The sequence below is a fragment of the Dioscorea cayenensis genome, chromosome 16 (assembly GCF_009730915.1).
Source record: "Dioscorea cayenensis subsp. rotundata cultivar TDr96_F1 chromosome 16, TDr96_F1_v2_PseudoChromosome.rev07_lg8_w22 25.fasta, whole genome shotgun sequence".
Classification (NCBI taxonomy): domain Eukaryota; kingdom Viridiplantae; phylum Streptophyta; class Magnoliopsida; order Dioscoreales; family Dioscoreaceae; genus Dioscorea; species Dioscorea cayenensis.
The window spans coordinates 23,720,486-23,741,306 of record NC_052486.1 but is presented as its reverse complement, the minus strand read 5'-3'; the positions used below and the strand labels follow the sequence as shown (position 1 = coordinate 23,741,306).

Sequence of the window (20,821 nt, the reverse complement as noted above, 5' to 3'; positions counted from 1 at the left end):
TTCTTAAGATAGTGATTTTTGGGCTGCCTGATTTCACTAGTTTGTGGCTGTTCATTATTTTCACCATTTAAACAGAGGCTTGGGTCTCAGATGTCTACATTTGTCAATGAGCCTCTTAGCTTTTGATGTTAATTGTTTGATATACTGTTTGTCATTCTCCAATATAAAGTGTGTTTTTGTTGCAGATTTCCTTTTCATGATTCTCTTTTTCTTTTACCTAACCAGTGATTTTGAATACTTTTATGTGACACTGATGCTCCAAACTACAAGCATGTTTTGATTCTACCTTATGATTGAACTTAATTTATTTATTTTTAACAGATAAGCGAAAATAAAGCTACTTAATTGTTCTTGGTATATGAAGCCCTTTATTGATTTCCTTAGTTGACTAAGTAAGTGGGTGACATATTGCATGACATTCTTTTTTACGCATTTCTTTATAGTTTTTATATATATAAGGTTGTTCTCTTGTAAGTCTCACCACCAATAAGATTCATGCATTTGTACCGGTTTATGTGAAACCATGGCATTATCCATCCATCTTCTTCAAAGTACTAGTCCCAAGTGCTCAACTGATGAGACCTTGGCTCAGTGCACTCAATTCTTTTAGTACAAAAGATAGTCATGTAGTTCTCTTGTCTAGCATCAAAGTTGGGAAACAAAGCAAGCCACATCAAAATCCATCAATCTAATCAACAATTTTGCCTCGCTTTTACCATTCATACAGCATTTGGCAATTGCAAAGCAAATTGTTTTCCAAGCATCACCCTATTGACTCTCTCACTTTTCTCAGTTAAGAAAAACCCGGAAAAACACTTTCTGAATTATAAAAAAAGAAAAAAAGAAAAAGAAAAGCATCCTGTCCTAATTTTGCCATCTGTAAAATGAACTCCATCTCCTGCTTCGCTTTATTATTATTATTATTATTGTTATTGTTATTATTATTGCCTCGCTTTTCTTTAAAAATTATATATATATTTAAAAAAAAAACCTTGGTTTGCCCCGCCAGTCAAGCCTTCTCTTTGTGATCCTACTGAGCAGTGAAATATTTTAACTATATATTTATATATAATATACTTGTAAGGTTTCAAATTTTTTTCAAAAAGAAAAAAAAGAAAAAAAGGATAACTGGCGATGGCCGGTGAAATGTGGTGGAACGGCAGGCGTTCCGTACAATATGCGACGTGCTTCTTCGGTGCGCTGCTCTGACTGACCGTGCACCGGGATGTGTGGCATTAAATTAATGCCATTAATGAGAGTGATTTATTCTTTCTTTGAAGTGTTGTTATTGCTTTAAACCATGATTACAAGAAGAGACAAAAGTTATAAAGATGACATTCTGTCACCTGATCTAATCTTTGCCCATTGTTCTTACTTAATTATGGTTCAAATCCGCATCAATGTCTATGTCAAGCTAGTCTAATAAACTAATAATATAAATAAGCTCATCATCTACATGCTCCCCTCTAATGTACTATGTGATATAATTCAGGACTTATAAATAAATGTAAGTTTGACCCTTCTGTTCCAACAGTAGAAGAAATCCATCCTTATGGTTTTTTCATGTTTTTGTGGTGTTTAGTGGGTCCCACCGTTTTTATTATTCATTAAAACAACAGTTACCCCAGTCTTGGTTGACCTAAACACATGCTCAGGTAGCTCGTACACTGTTCATCTTCTCTGTAATGCCTCCAATAAGTATCTCTTGTTACACTGTAATAATTCATGAAAAACATTTATATATTTATAATAATCTTATGATATTATCAACATTTTTTTTTTTTTTTTATATCTATCAATATTGAGTTATTTACTCCTGTTATTGAATTTCAAAACTTATGTGAAGAGAACACATATGTTTATTAAATTTGTTCTATGTCAGTGTTTGCTTTTGACATGCATTTATCAAGTTCAGTCAAAACATAATAATTTTATAATATTTTGAGACACTATTTTGTTTGTTAACATTAATGATGGATTGAGTGGTGAAATCAATACCGTCAAATAAGTCGTTTATCACCATCTCTCATGCACGCTTAAATGCAGGGCGTACGTATCATGGAATCGATGCCTGGCCTTGTTTCCCGACCCTTCGTTTACGTACATGACAACACGTGCGCCCTTCTTCTCCCTTTTATTTTTATTCTTCCCTTCTTATTATATTTAATATATATATATATATATATATTGTTCATGCATAGAGCTCATCATTCCTTGTTGTTGCAATATAAATAGCAAGTGTTTATATTATTATGGATTAAAATGGGATTAAAGCACCATTGCCTCGTAAGTGTTGGGTGATTATTCATTCATTATGGCTTTCATAACAAAGAATTTTTGTTATAATTCCTTGATCCAATATAATATTGATTAAAAAAAAATCAGTATTATTATATTTAAAAAATGAAATAAAATAAATATTTATTTTTATAATCTTAGGGATTATCAATGACATAATATGCATCCTGAATTATGTTATATTTGACTAGAAAACACTATAAGTTTGTAATGAGTGCCACACTTTATTTCAGTTATTAGACACAATCAATTAATCTATGTATATTTTTATTAAGTTTTTATGTACATATATATACATAATTTTTGTAAGTGTTTATTATTTCAAAAATAATCCCTGTCTGTTTTTTCTTGAATGCTTCATAACATAGTGGTTAGGTTATTTCTCTAAAATGAAAGATTCAGAGTGGCATTACTGTTATTAAAGGGAATTTAAGGGGTTGTTTAATATGGTGCAAAAGAAATACAGTGTTAGAAACGAGGGCCTATAAATTTCGCGGCAGTGGAGATCATACGGGACTATCGCTGCCGGACACTCGATTCCGGATCGGAATCTCGCCCAAACCCTCGCCGAGATCCACGCCGGAATTTCCATTACGGTGGCCGGCGTCGGCGCTGCCGACGTCGTTTCTAGATCTAGGGTTCTTCAGCTCCCTCAGTTCCTCCTCACTCCCCATTCCTCGTCTATTCTTTTCAGAGAGAGAGATAGATTTGTTGTTAGGGTTTGTTATCCGACGAAGGTGAGCGGGGAGCTAATCATGCATTTTGATTTCATTTCTCGATTCTTTCGCTTTGGATTTTCAATTTTTGTTTTTCGTTTTAATTGTTGATCGATGTGATGTGATTTACGATTCATATTTGCAGAGTTTGTAGCTAGTGGGAAAGGAATCATCAAGACGTGTGTGCAGAATCGAAGGTAAGTGTTTCTCTTCTTCTCTGAAATCACAGTACCAAAGAGTTAAATCCGCTCTTCCATCTCTTTCTCTCTGCTCTCTCCTGTGGAGTCTGGCGCTAGGAGACAGGAAGGCATTGCCTGCCATCGAGACCGGCCAGGTCCCCTAATAGCTCCAATTCTAGCCCAAACCGAGCTCCAGATTCCCTTCCTATGGGGTCCCAGCTTCCCTTCTTTGTCCTGCTTGCTTATTCTCTCGGGCATCCCGTGCCCACTGTTCTCATTGCCAGAACCTCCACTCCCTTCACCAACGATCCAATTTAGCCAGATGATCCTCATCTTCAGAATCCCTTCTTTATTATTAATTTTTTATCATTATTATTATTATTATTATTATTTTCCTCTGAAAAATTTGTTCTTTTGTACGTCTCGTGTCACTGATTTCATTCTACTCAAATGACCAAACTACCCCCATTTCCATCTGGTGCTGCAAATCCAAGTCCATAATTTTGGTATTTATCTGTAGAAATTATGGTTTTTGATTGTAGAATCATATTTGTTATGAGTACTAGTATGTTTTTACTAGTGGAAATGCTGTTGTCTCATGCTCTGTTTCATAAGATGTTGGCCTGCATCGCGTGTTCAAAACAACTGGATGATGGCGAGGATGACAGCACCTCGCGTGCTCCCGGTACGAAAGAGCCCGTGAAAAGCCTCACATCTCAGGTTTCTTCTTGTTTCCCCTACCTATACTTGATACTTGCTCTCTCCTGGTTCTACCCTGCTGTTGTAGTAGTTGTGTGTATAGACAGGGACCATTAGATCCAAAAGATAATACCCAACATAACCCTTTTTCTTCTGATACCCTACATGCATAGATTTAGATGTAGATATAGATAGTGATATTGATATACTACTACTGGCAGTCCCAGTCACAGAAACACCTCAGAGCTCTTTATTATAATTGGGATAAATTAAGAGATGGATGTGCAAAAGAAATAAAAGAAGAGAGATGTAAAAAGAAAACAGAGAGTGGTCCGTTGTAGTGTAGGGAGGATTAAAGTTGGTCAAGTGGAGGACGAGGGCATGTCCCTTTCTTTCATTCCCTCGGTTTGGGAGAAGCCCATACTAGTGTTTGTGTGGGCTTTTTGCATGTTCGTCCAAAAAGAGTGGGTTCGTTGCCTGGTGTGTTAATGTTATTGTTCTTCACGCACCGCAGTGACTGCCCTCTCTTTATTTTGTTTCTGATAGTTTACTAGATTTATTTATGTATATATATATTTATATATGTTAATTTTTAAGAGAGACCCAGGTCTTTTTTTAAAAGGAGAGCTCTGTTGTTAGAGAGATACGCTGGTTGGTAGGACGTTAAGAGAGAGAAGAGAGAATTGTTAACTTGTTTGGGGACCATGAGCCTGTAGTAGCGCCCCCACGTAAAAAGAATAAAGCGGTCTTGGTCTTATATATATAGGGACTTGGTTTTGTTTAGGCCCACACTGTTCCTTCTTATGTGATAAAATAACCAAAAAGGACGTTCTTGTGTTTTGCTTTCAAAGCTATTTTTTATGTATATTTTGAACTGAGTTATGAGGTTAAGGAAGGGGTGGTTATTGGCTGATGGATAATAGCATGTACTGTAGAGAGAGATGTAATTTGGACCTACATGATTAAAGAAGCCAACGTGAACTCTATTAGGTATTTAAGATGACTCGTGGGCTGACCCTCCTTATGTTAGATCTTGTCTGACATAAGGCCCTAGTAAAGTTATAGACCTGCTGAACAATATGAACATGTTGCGGAGACAGGGCATTGAAGATTGAACATTGTGTGTGCTTCTTTCTACAGACAATGCCTATTCATCAATGAAGTGACATGATTTCCGGATGATCTATTAGATACTTTCTATATTGTAAGGGTATTGGAGAAAATGAAAATGTTTTACCATTTAAAAATAATAATTAAATTTATTTGAAGATCCGTACTTATTTGTGTTTTATCCATAAATTTTTTTAGAAAAATCTGTGAAGAATTCAATATGAATATTCATTTGGATTTTTAAGGGACCAAATAAATTCTAATGTAGTATGAGAGATTGTTTGTCTGTCATATATACTATGTTAGTTTTTAATTTGATTATATTGCCATGAAAAATTGAATGAAATGCAATCACATTGTTAGTATAAACTGATGGATGATAGTTTTTAATTTGATTATGTTAGTTTTTAATTTTAAGGGACCAAAATTTATGTGGATATGCTGCATTTAAACAGATGGATGATAGTTAGTATAAACTAAAAGATGTAAATATATATAGTTGGTTTTCAATTCAAAGGCCAAAATCAATGCTTTGTTTGGGACTACGGACATAAACTTTGACCTTAAATTTACTCGAATCCCCTTCACAGATAAAAGACCTAGTTTTAAAGATCTCAGGAGGAGGGAACCGGCAATGCAAGGGAGCCAGCTCGTCGAGCAGCTACCGAAGCAAAAGCGTGCGCCAACGAGGCCATCAGCCTCGATACACTGATGGCAGCACATCAGATGGCGGACAGTGCAAGTATGTCCGGTCAGCAAGCTCAAGCTCAATGCCTACTTGGGGCTTCACAACTAATAGTCATAACTCGGATTCAGAAACCAGGCAACGCCGTCAGTGGATCTCTGGTGGCATTGGTTTTCCCCCGGAAGATGATGATAATTATAATGATAATGATGATGATGATGACGACGTAGTGCTGCAGGACAATGGTGAACCAAAGGAGTGGATGGCTCAGGTTGAGCCTGGTGTGCACATCACCTTTGTATCCCTCCCTGGTGGTGCTGGCAACGATCTCAAACGCATTCGTTTCAGGTTTTTAATCTTCTTACAAAGAAAAAGGAAAAGTCAGACCATCATGACATCTAATATCAGTTTTATCTCTCTAATTAATTGTTGTTATTATTGTGTGGTGTCATTTTAGCCGGGAGATGTTTAACAAGTGGCAAGCACAGAGGTGGTGGGGGGAGAACTATGACCGCATTATGGAGCTGTACAATGTGCAGAGATTTAGTAGCCAAGCTCTTCCTACTCCACCAAGGTCCGAAGATGGAGAGGTTAGTTGTTTTTTATCATTGTAGAAATCTCCTCCTAATCAAATAAGAATTGAAGATCATGAGATTGATTGAAAGTGGGAGTTTTGGGGGTGGTTGGGGCAGGCACATATTGGTTTGCAGAGGAACTCATCATACCCAAGAGTAGGATCAGCAAGGGACAGCCCCACTACACAAACCCAACCACATCATCATGTCAGAAGCAAAGAGAGGGTATTTCCAAACACAAGTAGCAGTAGCAGTAGCAGACACAAAACATTATCATTATCCCCAAGAGGAGGAGGTGGAACTAGGTCAGTTCCAGATCCATCAGAGAGCATGTTGCAACAATACTTCCACCCAGCAGCTGTTGCTGCTGCATTTGGTGGTGGTGGTGGTGGTGTTGGTAGTGTGATTGGGGGTTTGTCAGGGATGGGTAAAGGGGAGGCATCATCAGTGGAGGCTTCAAGGACAACTACATCGTCTAGAGATGAAGCAGCCTCTGTTTCCATTAGCAATGCTAGTGATCTTGAGGTGACGGAGTGGGTGGAACAGGATGAACCTGGCGTTTACATAACCATCAGAGAACTTCCTGATGGCACCAGAGAGCTCCGTCGTGTCCGTTTCAGGTAATAATAATAATAATAATAATATCCATCATATCTATATTTATATATCAACATTATTTATCATCTTACATTCATTCGATCATTCATTCATGTGTACAGTCGAGAGAAGTTTGGAGAAGTGCGTGCCAAGCTTTGGTGGGAGGAAAACAGAGAAAGAATACAAGCTCAGTACCTCTAAAACCTCTCTTACTACTCCCCAATCGCATGGTTAATAATAATCTTAAACGTGAAACAAAAGATTAAAGGATAAAAAGAAAATTATTATTTAAAAAAAAAAACTAACAAAGTAAAGAAAGAGATGATATGGAAGGAGAGTTACTGGTTTCATCCAATTTTCTTGTGGCATGATGGTGGTGGTTGTTTTCCTTTTAATTTCAAAAGTGAGGGCAAGCAAATAGGTTGATCTCTTTGTTCAATGTTGTAAAAGGCAAGTTACACATCGCAATGAACTTCAGATAAGTTTTATACCTCAAACAAAAGCTCATCATCCTTATAACATGGTTAAACACAACTAGGTGATAAGTGTTTATCGTCTAATTAATTTATCAGAACTGACACGAAAATTTAAAATTAAAAAAAAAAAAATGGCAAACAACTTGAAGCAGTACATGCACTCACAAAACAAACTACAAATTATGATTTATTTGATATTAATAAAATACCCTCAATGAAATATTTAAACGTTGCCTATATATATATATATAGTACAAAGACTCTCATATCTCACTCACACCCCCCAACAACCCAATAAATTGTTACAACTTTTAACCCCTCCCTCCCTCCCTCTCCTTTTTGTATTCTATGTATGAAGAAAGAATAGTAATGAAAATTCATAAACTAACGAATTGAATTATTCCAGTTAAAACAAACTATTCATATTGCTCTGAACTCAAATTGAGTTACCTGCTTTTGCAGTAGACCCATATTTTGAAACAATCACAAGTCTGCTCTTTAATGAACATTCTCCAACCACCACCAACCACTGAACTTCAGATGCCAGTATTCATGCGGTAGTAAATTAGAGTCTTTTCTCATTACTTGTTCTGTATGATATTCTTCAGTGCTGCCTACTCTTGGAATACCAGAGTTTTTTCTGGCAAATGAGCAGTTTTTCCTTCTCAGTGTTACTATATTCAGTGTCTTGCTTCTGACAATTCCATCTCAAGCCTTTGGCAATAATATCTACAGCATCTACAAAGTAGACGGATTCCCGGATTATCACATGTCCATTTGGTCGTAGGATCCGATCCATCTCAAGAAGCATATACTTTATTTCACACCTGTTGCAATGGAACAACATGCAAAGCGCTCAGTTATCAGCTACTAAGTTTCATCTCAAAGTTTTCACAATAAATAAATACGTGCAACTGTGCCAAAAGCCCATATGTTAAAGTTCTATATACATGTGAAAGTGGACTAGAATATTTTTCTTGATACACAGCAATGTTAACCATAAGGACAGGTAAGTTGCAGTTAAAGGGTTGGTCAAATGCCATAGATGAACTTTTGAAGTTCATCATCAGTTTGTTTGGCTTATCAAAGATTATAAAGAATAGCCCAAAATTTATTCTTTGCCATTTATCAACAAACATTATATCTAAAGAAAGTAGATGTAACAACTATATTCTTCAATTAAGTAAATATTACCTGTGACTTTCAGCAGTAAACAAACCATCAAGGTGCAGTAGATCATAAGTTCGGGGATATGTTGAGAATGCCTCACACCTACAGGAGAACCATGCTTGAGTTATATAGATCAAATGTCAAAAAGAATATAACAAACAAAATCCTAAATGTTGATAGGGAATCTAATAATAAATAGAAAACCACATGCCAACAAACATAAGAGAAAACCTGTTACCTGCTGCATACCATAAGCTTATGTGTTTTGCAAAGTTGTAACACAGCATAGGCAGATACAGGCAGACAACTTATCAACTTAGAAAAGCCAAAGGCTCTCATGTGGCCAGATCAACTAAATTCAGATGAAGGTCTCATGTATAAGAAAACCAGTAGAAGTATTCATCCAGTAATGTTTAATTGCATAGATTTATTTGTTAAACATCATCATTTGTCAGTATCAACTGTAGGATTGGACAGATGCAAAATCATGCTCATTGAATATGAATTAAGAGAAACCCCATATAAAAGTAAGGAAATGCATATTTAAGCAGACAGGCATTGTTGAAGGTACTATAGAATTATTGTGTGTGTGTGTGTGTGTGTGTGTATTTAGACACTTACCAATCATGATAGCTACCAATTAGTCCTCTGTCATACACCACACCCAAGGAATTTGGGCCGTATGAAGAAACAACATTCATGACCCAGACTGGAGAATCGATAAGAGCTGCAGCAAATCCTCCGAACAGGGTGTTCATGTCCATAACATTTCGAATTTGATTGCTTCCAAGAGCAGGAAGCAAGTTCTTGTAGTGCTTAATCCTGACCTTCCATTTGCTATCGTCATGTTTGAATAACCCAGAATTCCCTCCAGGAACAAGGGACACGCGTTCTGGAGCTATATGCAGCCGATCAGGCCATTTGGGGGTAGATTTCAATGCCAACTTCTTCAAGTTTTGGCTTGGGATGGTCAGGCAGGAACGGAACGGCACATACCAAGCAGAGTCGGGATCCACACTGTCATCACATTTCGGTGGATATGAATCCAGACTTAGTTGATCATAGCAGCTGTTATCTGAAGACTTTTGCCACACAGCAAAGTCATCTTTTTTATTATACAGTTTAAAGCACATGCCGCTTAGCAACTTCTTTAACTTGTCAAAATCAGCTTTTTGTTCTTCCACTGTTGTGTTCCACCCGCGCCACCGGTTCTCATAGTTGACGGGTGGCCCAGAAAGCACCCAAAAGCCACCAGGCCTAAGAATGCGGTGAATTTCTGTTAGATAAATACCACCTGCAAGAAATAGGCTTCAGTTACACCACTCTAAAGATTAACATCAATCCAACAAATGCTGCTGGTACACAGCCGAGATTAAAAATGCCACCAAATCTTACATGTGAAGAACATTGCAAATGATTTATTTTTATATTATAAAGAACAAAATGATGATTTTGAAATAACTAGGACAATGAAACATTTGCTCTACTAGAACGTAATGTAAAGTGGAGGTGCAATAAAGGTTTACAAATGCTGTCATTATCATGCAACAACTACCTCGAACTTCATAAAAGTATTTATTTGGTAGAGACACCTAAGTCTAGAACAACTGGTTTTTCAAGAGACTAACATAGAGGAAGGTAACTCACCAAATTCTGTCCATGGGATGAGGCATCTGGAGCAGTGAGCCAGATCAAATGAATTGGCTGGGAAAGGAAGACGTTGAGTGGAAATGATGCCTAAGATTGCTGGAATACCACGTTCAAGGGCAAACTGTACTTGAGCCTCATGATTATCTCTTGGTGCAAGGGAAACAGTTAAGACTCCCCGGTCTAGTAACTCGCCTCCCCAACTTGCTACCTATTAATGGAAATGAGGAAGAATATGTAAAATTGTAACAATTAAGAAAATTATGGATGGTACTCCAAAGCCACAGAGATGGCAGAAGTAATACTCCGAACTCAGGCAATGAAGAAAACATAGGATGGCAATACATAAAAAAATGTGTTTCAAACGCAAAAGGTCATCTTGATATATTGCCAACAAACAAACAGTGTAACAAAATATTGAAACGACTAAAAGTGGTGATGTCAAATTTATCAGGAAGTGCACCCTGGGTAGCACATTCCATGCAAGGGGAACCCAGACACAATATAATGAAATGAATCAACAAATTCAATACAATACAGAGCATCTAAAAAAAGCTCACCCCACATCCAGTGTCTATGGCAGTTCGGACAGTTCCTTCCTTGATTCCAGGAATGAGATCCTCCATCAAATCAACATAAGCACCCACTCCCCTGGGAAACATTGTACCTCCACCAGGAAATATAAATTTTTCTCCTTCTTTCCTCAACCAGTTCTGATTAGATTTCTGATTGTTTATCCAATTATATGGCACATTTCTGAGTCACACACATAAACAGAATAAATGACCTTGCATTAAAATTCGTTCAATGAAAGCATGAACTAAACAATGGGAAATTCAACAAATGGCCTACATAATGAATTGAGTAATACAGATCAAAACAATGATGAGAAACAAATAAGAATAATACTATTAAGTATATAGTACCTGTACCAACATTCATCTCTGCTCTTTGGCCATTTGATTGGACTCTTGTAACCCTCTGGTGGAGGTACTAGACATTCCTTCCTTTCAAACATAGGTGGACAATGCCGTTCCATGAAAGAAAGTCTATAGTTTCCGTACTTTCTCCATCTCTGCAAAATTTAAACATAAACAGTCCAATATCATGAGATTGCTGCATCTCTTATAATGCAGGATGAATAGAACAGACAAATAAAACAATCAATAACCAACAGCAAATGGTAACAAACAACTTGCGCAGAAAAGCCTAGTCAATGCTGCCACGGGTAGAAACACAACCTGCCCTAGCTTATAATGCACACCAATGAAATTTACAAGAAATCATCATACAACCATGTAAAAAATCATAGTGAGAATTGTCAACTATTCAAGGATCAAAGTTAGAACAAAATGAGAAGACTAACTGAACTAGATACTTATTAAGAGGAGGCGCTTACGAGCTCCATGATAAATAGCATATGTGCATCCAACACAATGTACCAAAACCCTGTACCTTTGGATCTGTGCATGGAGTGTAGTCTTGGTAGTCACTGCCACACTCGGGAAATGCAATAGGCTTCATTTGCGACGAGGGAACTGCAATTTCTTTCCGAGACTCAACTTTCGGTTCCACTTCCTTCTTAAAGAATTTGTTCTTCTCTGAGCAGTAAATGCCCCCGAGATAGAAAGAAAATCCACAAAGCACAACAAACATTAAACTCATGGGTACCATCCTTGATGATTTATCAGGATTGCTCCCTGGCTTCATATCCTTACTTTTCATTTTTCCCTTCTTCTAAAAGACCACCTACATAGGAAAACACATTAAAGAAGATATCAGAATATGTTAAGTAGAAAAACCAAAACCATAAAGTTAAACAGAGAAACCCTGTTTTATATGAACTTTTAACATAAATGCAAGAACACATCATATATCATAAAGTTTATATCTAGTGACAGATATTACCCACCAGAGTGATATCCAGAGAAATACTAAAACTTCAAACAATGTCACTGAGACCAGGAAAAAACAAACAACACCCTTTAAAAACAGGAATCTTTGTGCAAGAAGGGAATTGCTGTTGTACAAATATTTCAAAAGTACCAATGATCTGATTGATTCACAAAGGCATTCCTTTTCAAGTAACCTATCATATATGATGGCCATATTCCTATCAAATGAACAACACTTAAATCTGACCATAAAACAATGCATAAAAGCAACAATTAATTTTTAATGGCTCATCAAAATTCTTACATATAAAAAAAAGAAGAAGAAGAAATAATACTTATTATGAAGAAAATAAAATGCTCATTGCAATAATTCAGTCCCATAAAGTTTGAGCCCCGTGATTAAAGGAAAAAAGTATGGGAGTCATGATCAAGTAAAGGATCTGATTTCATAATCAAGATCCAATGCAAGCAACAGTTAAGGACCCCACCAAGACCCTTTTTTTTCTCCTTTTAACTTTGCCCAATTAACCTTCCAGGTACAAAAGCTACAAAACAAAAAGAAAAGCAAGGGCACTAAACCATATACAAAAACAAGGCAATAAAACCATCCACAAGAACAGTAAATTCCCCTATCAAAGCACAGGTATGCATCTATTAATCATATCTTTAGCCACAAGCCAGTCCTCTCTTGTAAGGTTCCCAAAACAAGATCTAAATAAACATCATGCACAAACTAAAGTAGAAAATGTAAGACTAAAAAAATAGAAATCCACCATGCGTGGCAGCCAACGTGACAACAACGAAAACCATTTGGAAATCAAATGAAGATCACTCACTCTGTCAATTGTCAAACAAGCACGACAACTAGCTATTACTTGGAAAAAAAAAAAGCAATAGAACACACAAACCCTCTTCACCCCTTTCGAAAATCAAACTAAGGTAATCAATCAATAACCAATACTACATTTGACAATCAAACCAGAAACTCAAAAGAAACTACAACATGAATTACAACAAAACTCAAAAGCTAAACACCCACATCTTCAACAACAATTCAAGAAAAAAAAAACAACACAAAATTAACTATTCACGAAAACCCAATCAAAACACTTCAAAAAAAAAAAAAGAAAACAAACACAAGATCTAGAAACTCAGAGTAATCAGAACAAGTACAAGAAAGAAACATAGAATTAAAAGCATGATCAAGAGTACGATCCAACTTCGGGGGCGAAGCAAGTACCTCCAAGATCTCAAACCCGTTCTCAGAGAGAGAAGGAAAAGGAGAATTCCTTTCTCTCAGAATGCCGACCCCTCTCTGCTCTCTTGGAGGAGTAGCTGCATTGAATACACTGGTATTTAAAGGGCCCATACCTTTGTCTCTTTTTATTCTTTTCTTTGGCGGTGCTGGTGCCCACTCTCTCTCTTTCTTTCTCTCTCTAGAGATCTACAGAGATAATAGAGATCTAGAGAGAGGGGCGGCCAGAGCTAAAAAACAAGGATTGGGCCTTGAGTTATTTAAAAAATAATAATAATAAATAATAAAAATGAAGAGGTGGTACTATGTACTTTCGTTGGGGTTTTAGCTTAAGCGAGATTGAGTACTGTGCCAAGGCAATGTGATATTCCTGCTAAATATAAATATTTTTTTTTTTTCTTAAAAATAGTAATGAGTTGTTTTGGTAACCTGAGTAATGTAAATGGATTCATGATTATTTAAAACATATTAATAATAATAATAATAATAAACTTTGTTAGCTTTCTATTTTTTTATTTTTTTGTATATGCAAAGTAGTCTGTATTGTAGAAATATGGATAATTTTCTTTCTAATCAGGTTTGGTAATCGGTATTGAAAACATTCTAATCTTTTTTAACATGATCCGTTTTCACTGTGGAGGAAAATTCAAAGAAAGTGGTTTATGAGAAGTGAAATTACGGAAAAGCAGATAATTAAGATTGAAAGAGAACAGGATTCAAAGTCAAAGCGATGTCGGTGGGGAATCACGGAGCATTGTTCTTTTGAGCTTTCTCCGCGTTTGCTTTCTTTTATCTTTCACAGCTGGACCCTTGCTTTTTTCTTAAATTAGAAAACAGGGATTAAGACGTAGTTTTGTTTTGCATGTAGGAGTACTACCCAATGTCAACCGTCAACCAAGATTTATAACAAATCTAATTATTATAATGAAAATTATTTCTGAATATATAATAAACAATAAAAACTGGATTAGTTCAAATCAATAATAATACTTGAAATTTAAAGATGTAATAATATATTTTGTTACATCGAAACATATATATAATTTAAGTCTTATCAAGGCAGACAAAAACATTAATGTAATGATGTTAGTTGCATTAATATATATAATGAAGGACATTGGTAACTGAATGATGGCAATTAACAGCATTAGCATGCTCGGTGTCGGTGCCAAATGGAGCGCCACTACTAATAATAATTAATAAGTCCACACGCATCAAATGCTTCAACACTCCCCCACATGTCATGCATAATGTGACTTCTAATTTAATTCTTCCTTTCTTTATAGGAGTATTTATATATATATATATATGTTTAATTAAAGAACAATACAAGAAGACTACAGTAGTGACAATAGAAATCTTTGTTACTGAATTACTAAAGGACATGACTTAGAAGCAGGCATCTATGAGGGAGTGGGAACCTTTGGTTATGGGAAAACGTGCATGTTAACACATGCACCATGTCCAATTCATGAAAAACGGAACAATTACTTAGGCGACCCATTGTGATGTGTTTGTTTTTTCTGCAACCCAATTATGGTCCTTTTTTTAAAAAAAAAAAAAACCTCTAATTTATTGGACTTTAAATTATTTATATAACTGAAAGCCAAAGATAATGGTTTACCAGGCACTAATCAATAAATAAGGTTAATAAAATTACTATTATATTTTATAATGAAAAATATAACAAAATGTTAAAATTTTAATGTTCAAACTTGCCTTAAACCAATGAACAATACTGGCTCACTTTTAAGAGGTATCACAGATTTTTTTTTAAATCAGTTTAATATATTATTAATTTTATATCAAGATAATTAATTTACTTAATGACTAAAGCCACATGCAAATTTTGTCTTGTTTTCCTATACCAAAAGATAACTATTGCCCCGATAAATGAGTGACAATACCATTAACTCCCATAAAAAATCAAAAGTTCAATTTCCTTAGTATTCCGTATGTGTAAGTATTCCCTATGTACACATAATGGCTTGTCAAATGAAATTTAAAAAAAAAAATTGAAAGAGTAAATAATATGCAAACAAAAAGCAATTTTGCCAGGTAAATCATGTCAGATTGGTTTGGCAATATTATAACTTGACTTTTATTTATCAGCACATCTGTTGATATAAATAAGTATATTTTTTTGTGTCAAAGTTAAAAGTGAACAGCACGATTGATATTATTATAAGAACAGACTTAATTCCTCCCGCATAAATGAATTATTGAACAGGCATATAGCACTTTTGGTTAGATCTACATTGAACAAAATCCCTCAAACAGTAAGCTCATTCCCTACACATCTGCATGTTCCTAGCATGTGGAGTGTTGTTTGGTTACAATTGACAGGCAATGATTGACATGATGGACAACGTCTTATTAAGCAGTTAACATGATTGTGTCCCTTGTTTCAACTATTACCAGTTTCTTATCTCTCCAGCATCTAAATTTCAATCAAATGCGTAAGCAATGGTTGTGATTTATGTATTGCTTGTGGCTGCCTTCATGTGCTCCCATGTGGCGCACTCTATCACAGAATGCATCTATCATGTTCACTGCTTCATGTTTAATGACCTTTATCCTCACATCTAAACTTAGGAACTTGCACTTTAGCACGTCATAAAGGCACAAGCAAGTCGATCATAAATATGAACTATTAAATTTAATAGTTGGAATTTCCTAAAAGAATTTAAATCAGATAGGACTCAATGAATTGACAAAATCAATAATAAAATAGTTAAATTCAACTTAACCTGGCTAAAAACATGTAGATGATGAGAAGCTTACTTACCCGTTCCGCAACTACCGCATTGATTGCTCGCTTTCTTGCTCAAAGTCCTTGTGCATTAACTAGGATAAAATGCATGTTTCCCATGTGGCCCCTCACTTCTAGATATCTATTGACTTCCGGTTCCAGTTTGGTCACCTCACCTCCACAAACTTCACAAAAAATAAAATATCATGAGAGAACAACCAAGACCAAGAACTAAAGAGAATGAATCCATGGAGTTTGCGTCCATAACTGCTTATAACATTGAAAGGAAATAAAACACATAACAAGACCAAACCAGATTATTTTGTCATCCACAACCATCGGAATTGCTGGATCTAACTTTCATTTTAATAGTATCGAAGCCACAAGAATCCTTAAGGAGGTGAAAGGGAGGCAGGAAAAAAAAAATATGAGCTGGAAATAGTTTTATGAGTTTCAAGGAAAAGATGTAATTCCACCAAATACTTCCAATTCAATAACAGGACATGTCTGTCAAATACATACTTACACCAGGAAATTATATGGTTCTTTCCTTGAGATTAGATTCAAATAAAAGTTGTTTCAGGCCAACCATCTTGCTATATTGAATAGTTAGCCACCCCATGGTAGAGATATAAGCAACAAGGAGACAAACCCGCCTAAATCGTGCTGCAAATACTTTGATTTGGAGCTTCCTAGCTGCCCAGTGCCTAGTGACGGTGAGCCACAAGATCCTTAGGCTCTTAATTAAAATGATGAAGCACATCCCAATTACCATTCCAGACACAAGTCCTGCAACTAAGTGTGCCATTTCACGTCCAGAACCAGCCTTGTCAGCGGAAAAGTTCAACTTCATAAACCTGTTGACATATAAAGTTGAATACATTATCAAAATAAAATCCAAAACACTTTCCATATCCTAAGACATTCAAACTATTTAATGGTAATAACTGATGTTGTAAAAAAATGGTTAAAAAAAGTTTAACTCATAAAAGGTGCTATAGGTTAGTGAAGATATGCTCAATACAATCATACATGGCCACGCCCACAACGGGAGAATTGGTATTTATTCTCCTCCCAAGTCAAAAATTGATGGTTCGAATCTAAAAATAATGCAAGCAAATTGTAAAAGCTGAATCAGGGGTCTTGTACATAAAGAAAGAAATGAAATCAGGTTCTGATTTCCAATTCATCATGGAAAGAAACAAAATGCTATATAGCAATTGTAGTCCTAAAATATTTTGCATACATGGCAATACTGATGCATGATATAAGACTTAGAAAATCCTTATCAGAAATAGAAGATGGCTCACAAAATGAAAAATCTTCTGAGCATCTCTATTTTCGATGGCTCTTTGGCTTCGCAATTAAAAAGCTCATCGGGATAGATATCTGCTTTTCCAGTACCCAATGAATACCTGCAGCTATATGTTCCATTGACCTAAAAAATAAGAAAGAGAATGCTGTAATATAAGCAAGTTGAGAACGTTAAATGGAGGGGGAAAAAAAGAAATTAAGATAATTTCAAGAACCAATATTTAACCAATGTTTCCTCATTAATTTATGCCTATGTTTCTCTGTAAATCTAAGAAATAGGAAGATATAAGTGCAAACAATCACACTGCAAAGTTGTTTTAGTGAATCTTCCATAGCCTACAGGTACATTTCATATAATCATTATTTTAAGCAAGATAAAAATTCTATCACAAGTTTTTGTCGTATTATATGTTCAAAAAGAACAACAGCATCTACTCATGTTACGCCAAAACTAGTTTTTTAAGAAATGGTATGAAAAATATTTACCTTGAACTTCATTTTTGTCAGCCATGCAGTGCCAAAACTGGGCCGACAAGCAACAGGAAGGGCTTCTTTGGGAGACTCTGCTATAGCATGGCGTAGATGACCAGAAAAATATTCTTTGTATTCCACCTGGACAAGGAATGCAATGCCAAAATCAGTCTGCCGATAACAAGTGCAGTAGAATCCTTACTCTATATGTAAAGACAAAGAAAAGTTTTATCCTGACAGTGATACATAGAATCCCTAACTAAAGCAGTAAACTAACAGATACTTGATGAGCACAGTACATAATTTTAATTTTTTTCTGTAAAGAAATATATAGACCTCGTCCTACTCAATTAAATTCCATATCAACTATAACACGAGAAGGTGTTTCTAAGTTCGACTCTGATCATAAGCTATTTCATGAATACATTAGAACAAACAACTTTTATGGCACCTACCATTTCCCTTGTATGACAATCCAATGCCGACAGCAGACGCTCAGAAAAAAAAAACCATTGTTTTAACAAAGCCCCAAACTCAAAAAATAATAGAAACAAAACAAAAAGGCAGGCAGGAATGAATGATTACCTCAAAAACTGATGCCCAATAGTAGTCATGACGACATCTGAATCTACTTCTCTCCAAAGGGTAAAAGACATTGTTGGCTTTATAATTTAACAATCCTAGTTCACAAACCTTTGAAAACCTAATATCTACACCTGCAATAGATTCCGCACGAAAACATTCCCAATATAAATGAATCAATCCATAAAACAAATCAACAGAAATTCATCAGCTACTGTGCAGTTTGTCTAGCCATTTAATGAATGAAATCCACAAAAAATAAGGACAGCATTTTTCTTATAGCCGCATCAAATTACAATAAATTCCAACAAATTGGATTTGAGCCGCGATTACCGTGCTCCGAAAGATTGAAATCCCATTTAATCAATCAATTAGGAACGAAGCCCTGATTTCTGAAACGGAGACCAAGCAAAACCTAAAGAGGAAAACATCAGGAAACACTCACTGCTAGAGATGATTCGGCAATTGGCGGGAACCGACACAGGAGGCGAAGCTGATGTACTACCGATCGCAAGGGCAACTAAACCAAACAAAAAGGACAAGGAGAACGAGACCGCGATCACGAAGAACACACTGAAACAGCAGCGAGCCAAGAAGCGAGAACCTTCTCCTCCCCGCTCCGACTCCCGTTCCAAAACCTCTTGAGAATCCATAGCTGCGAAGCTTAGCCGGAATCCATGGCGATCACGAGATCCTCTCCGCGAGCTCCGATCGATAGTGGGGGATCTCGCGGAGAAATTAGGGTTTTGGAAAAGAAAAGGGAAGGTCTAGAGTTGAGAGAAAGGGTCTCGTTTGATTTTTATGACGAATTTATTGAATGCGTGGAAAGTTCCGAGTTTGTTGTCGGGAAGAAACCCACGCGCGCGATGGAGGTTTGTCTTAACGGGTCTCTTTTTGTTATTGGATCCGATATGAAATCTCCTAGCGGCTTAACGGATTTGTGGGTTGGCTCCCTACCCTCAGACCCGTTAACAATTTCTTTTTGAGCATCAGTGCCTCCTGAGGTGATGTTCCTCTCGCCATTGCTAGTGAGCGCTATGTTTGTTAATGTTGATTTTTAAGTGTGTATATATATATATATATATTCGCTAGGAGATCCCAGAATGTAATGCTGTATTCAGATTTTCTAGCGCTCATGAGTTAGTTTAGTTTGGTTTCGATACGTATGCGCCTATTAACGTTATTCTTTCTTTCTTTTGTTGGTCGTCTGTTTATGTTGTGCCACTTCTTATGATTTGTGCGGGTCCCTTAGGTTATTTTGTGTCTTAATTTGTCTGTGTTGTTAAGGTGTGTAGGTCTTTGTACTTGTTCTTTTTCTATTTAGTATTTTTATTTTTATATAATAGAATATGGTTTATTTATTTTTTTAAAAAAAAAAACATAAAATTTAGATGATTTCGTATAAGCATGAAAAAGTTCTATGGTAATAAAATTTTAGTTAAGTATATCTCTGCTTTGGGGAAATAGCTTGAATATGTATTTTACTTCATCTGTAATAAAAATCATATTTATTTAAATACATTGTAATGTTTATATTGTTTGTAATTAATTTCAAGTTACATTAAATTATCTAATTTAAACTATTACAACGGCCGTAATATTATATATGTCTATTCCTTGAACAATTTTTGGTGGAGTTGCTCTGGTTGCCTTACTAAAAAAAAAATAATTCAAATTAAATTGCGTTCTAGTGCTTAAACAAGTTTAGCACCTTAATAACTGCCAAGGGCTATATAGCAATAAGAGGCACGCGGCTTTTAAAATAGCTTTCTTCCAAAATGAAATTAACGAACAAATCATGCACGTGTGTTCAATAAAAAGGCAGGACCATAACATCCACATTAAAATACAAGGTACAAAGAAGCATGCAAACATGCATTAAGCTCATGTTGGCCATCGCAAGGCTTGAAGCTAGTAATTAATTAATGCCTTTATATATTCGCTTGGAAGACAAACAGCTGAAGCATTTGCACTGATGAGTTGAATTACATTATTAATTATAGATGCTCAGTAGAAGATAGAAGAGGACCAGAAACATTTATTAGATTCACAAGTATATATATATATATATTTGCATGAGAAGCTATCTGCAATTAATTAAAGTTCAAGACTTTAATAATATCATTTTTCACAAAGAAATTAACACGTACAAGAGATATATATATATATATATATATATGAACTTCGGTGTGGGATGTCCCTCAGGTGAAAGACTTTGGGCTGTTCTGATACATATATGTCCATGTTTCCACACTAAAATGGTTTATTCACCTTTTTTTTTTTAAATAAAATAAAATAAAATAAAATGTTTCCACACTAACTAATTTCAACATCCTAAGTAGTTATTATTGTATTAGTGAGCTCAACGAACTCTATGACTGACCTGAGACAAAATCCTTT

At 35.7% G+C, this 20,821-nt stretch overlaps 3 protein-coding genes across 8 annotated transcripts; 1 reads left to right on the top strand and 2 right to left on the bottom strand.

Moving 5' to 3' along the window:
• The first annotated feature begins 2,828 nt into the window (after nt 1-2,828).
• On the top strand, nt 2,829-7,656 carry LOC120279226 (protein Brevis radix-like 1). Of its 2 annotated transcripts, none has more exons than XM_039286098.1 (7): nt 2,829-3,035; nt 3,160-3,211; nt 3,809-3,913; nt 5,593-6,035; nt 6,145-6,277; nt 6,380-6,882; nt 6,982-7,656. In XM_039286098.1, the coding sequence occupies exons 3-7, from the start codon at nt 3,809-3,811 to the stop codon at nt 7,058-7,060; spliced, it is 1,263 nt and encodes a 420-aa protein (XP_039142032.1). In that variant the 5' UTR covers nt 2,829-3,035; nt 3,160-3,211; the 3' UTR covers nt 7,061-7,656. The 2 variants fall into 2 exon arrangements, with proteins under 2 accessions (XP_039142032.1, XP_039142033.1); XM_039286099.1 differs by having other exon boundaries at nt 3,160-3,699.
• A 32-nt stretch (nt 7,657-7,688) lies between these two features.
• On the bottom strand, nt 7,689-13,404 carry LOC120279225 (probable methyltransferase PMT21). The gene is made up of 8 exons (XM_039286096.1): nt 13,288-13,404; nt 11,608-11,901; nt 11,079-11,227; nt 10,713-10,908; nt 10,153-10,363; nt 9,127-9,799; nt 8,530-8,607; nt 7,689-8,162 (listed from the first exon to the last, which is right to left on the bottom strand). Exons 2-8 carry the CDS (start codon nt 11,875-11,877, stop codon nt 7,940-7,942), a joined length of 1,800 nt encoding a protein of 599 aa, XP_039142030.1. The 5' UTR covers nt 11,878-11,901; nt 13,288-13,404; the 3' UTR covers nt 7,689-7,939.
• Nucleotides 13,405-15,574: 2,170 nt separating this feature from the next.
• Nucleotides 15,575-19,252, bottom strand: LOC120279227. Of its 5 annotated transcripts, none has more exons than XR_005541843.1 (8): nt 18,867-19,252; nt 18,425-18,555; nt 18,295-18,333; nt 17,855-17,980; nt 17,365-17,492; nt 16,707-16,911; nt 16,091-16,239; nt 15,575-15,978 (listed from the first exon to the last, which is right to left on the bottom strand). XR_005541843.1 is itself a non-coding variant. In XM_039286102.1 (7 exons), the coding sequence occupies exons 1-7, from the start codon at nt 19,072-19,074 to the stop codon at nt 16,222-16,224; spliced, it is 855 nt and encodes a 284-aa protein (XP_039142036.1). In that variant the 5' UTR covers nt 19,075-19,252; the 3' UTR covers nt 15,575-16,221. The 5 variants fall into 5 exon arrangements, 3 of the variants coding, with proteins under 3 accessions (XP_039142036.1, XP_039142034.1, XP_039142035.1); XR_005541844.1 differs by having other exon boundaries at nt 15,575-15,906; XM_039286102.1 differs by having other exon boundaries at nt 15,575-16,239.
• Nucleotides 19,253-20,821: the final 1,569 nt, after the last annotated feature.

What these genes read in the sequence shown, in the direction of transcription:
- LOC120279226 (XM_039286098.1), top strand. Translation starts at nt 3,809, where the DNA reads ATGTTGGCCTGCATCGCGTGTTCAAAACAACTGGATGATGGCGAGGAT. An exon ending in TGAAAAGCCTCACATCTCAG is followed by an intron (nt 3,914 to 5,592) that starts GTTTCTTCTTGT and finishes TCCCCTTCACAG; the next exon opens with ATAAAAGACCTAGTTTTAAA. An exon ending in CAAGGTCCGAAGATGGAGAG is followed by an intron (nt 6,278 to 6,379) that starts GTTAGTTGTTTT and finishes TGGTTGGGGCAG; the next exon opens with GCACATATTGGTTTGCAGAG.
- LOC120279225 (XM_039286096.1), bottom strand. Translation starts at nt 11,877, where the DNA reads ATGAAAAGTAAGGATATGAAGCCAGGGAGCAATCCTGATAAATCATCA. An exon ending in CATCCCATGGACAGAATTTG is followed by an intron (nt 9,800 to 10,152) that starts GTGAGTTACCTT and finishes TATTTCTTGCAG; the next exon opens with GTGGTATTTATCTAACAGAA. An exon ending in ATTGGTAGCTATCATGATTG is followed by an intron (nt 8,608 to 9,126) that starts GTAAGTGTCTAA and finishes GTTCTCCTGTAG; the next exon opens with GTGTGAGGCATTCTCAACAT.
- LOC120279227 (XM_039286100.1), bottom strand. Translation starts at nt 19,074, where the DNA reads ATGGATTCTCAAGAGGTTTTGGAACGGGAGTCGGAGCGGGGAGGAGAA. An exon ending in ATTGTCATACAAGGGAAATG is followed by an intron (nt 17,981 to 18,294) that starts GTAGGTGCCATA and finishes TTCCTTGTCCAG; the next exon opens with GTGGAATACAAAGAATATTT. An exon ending in CTCAGAAGATTTTTCATTTT is followed by an intron (nt 16,912 to 17,364) that starts GTGAGCCATCTT and finishes ATATGTCAACAG; the next exon opens with GTTTATGAAGTTGAACTTTT.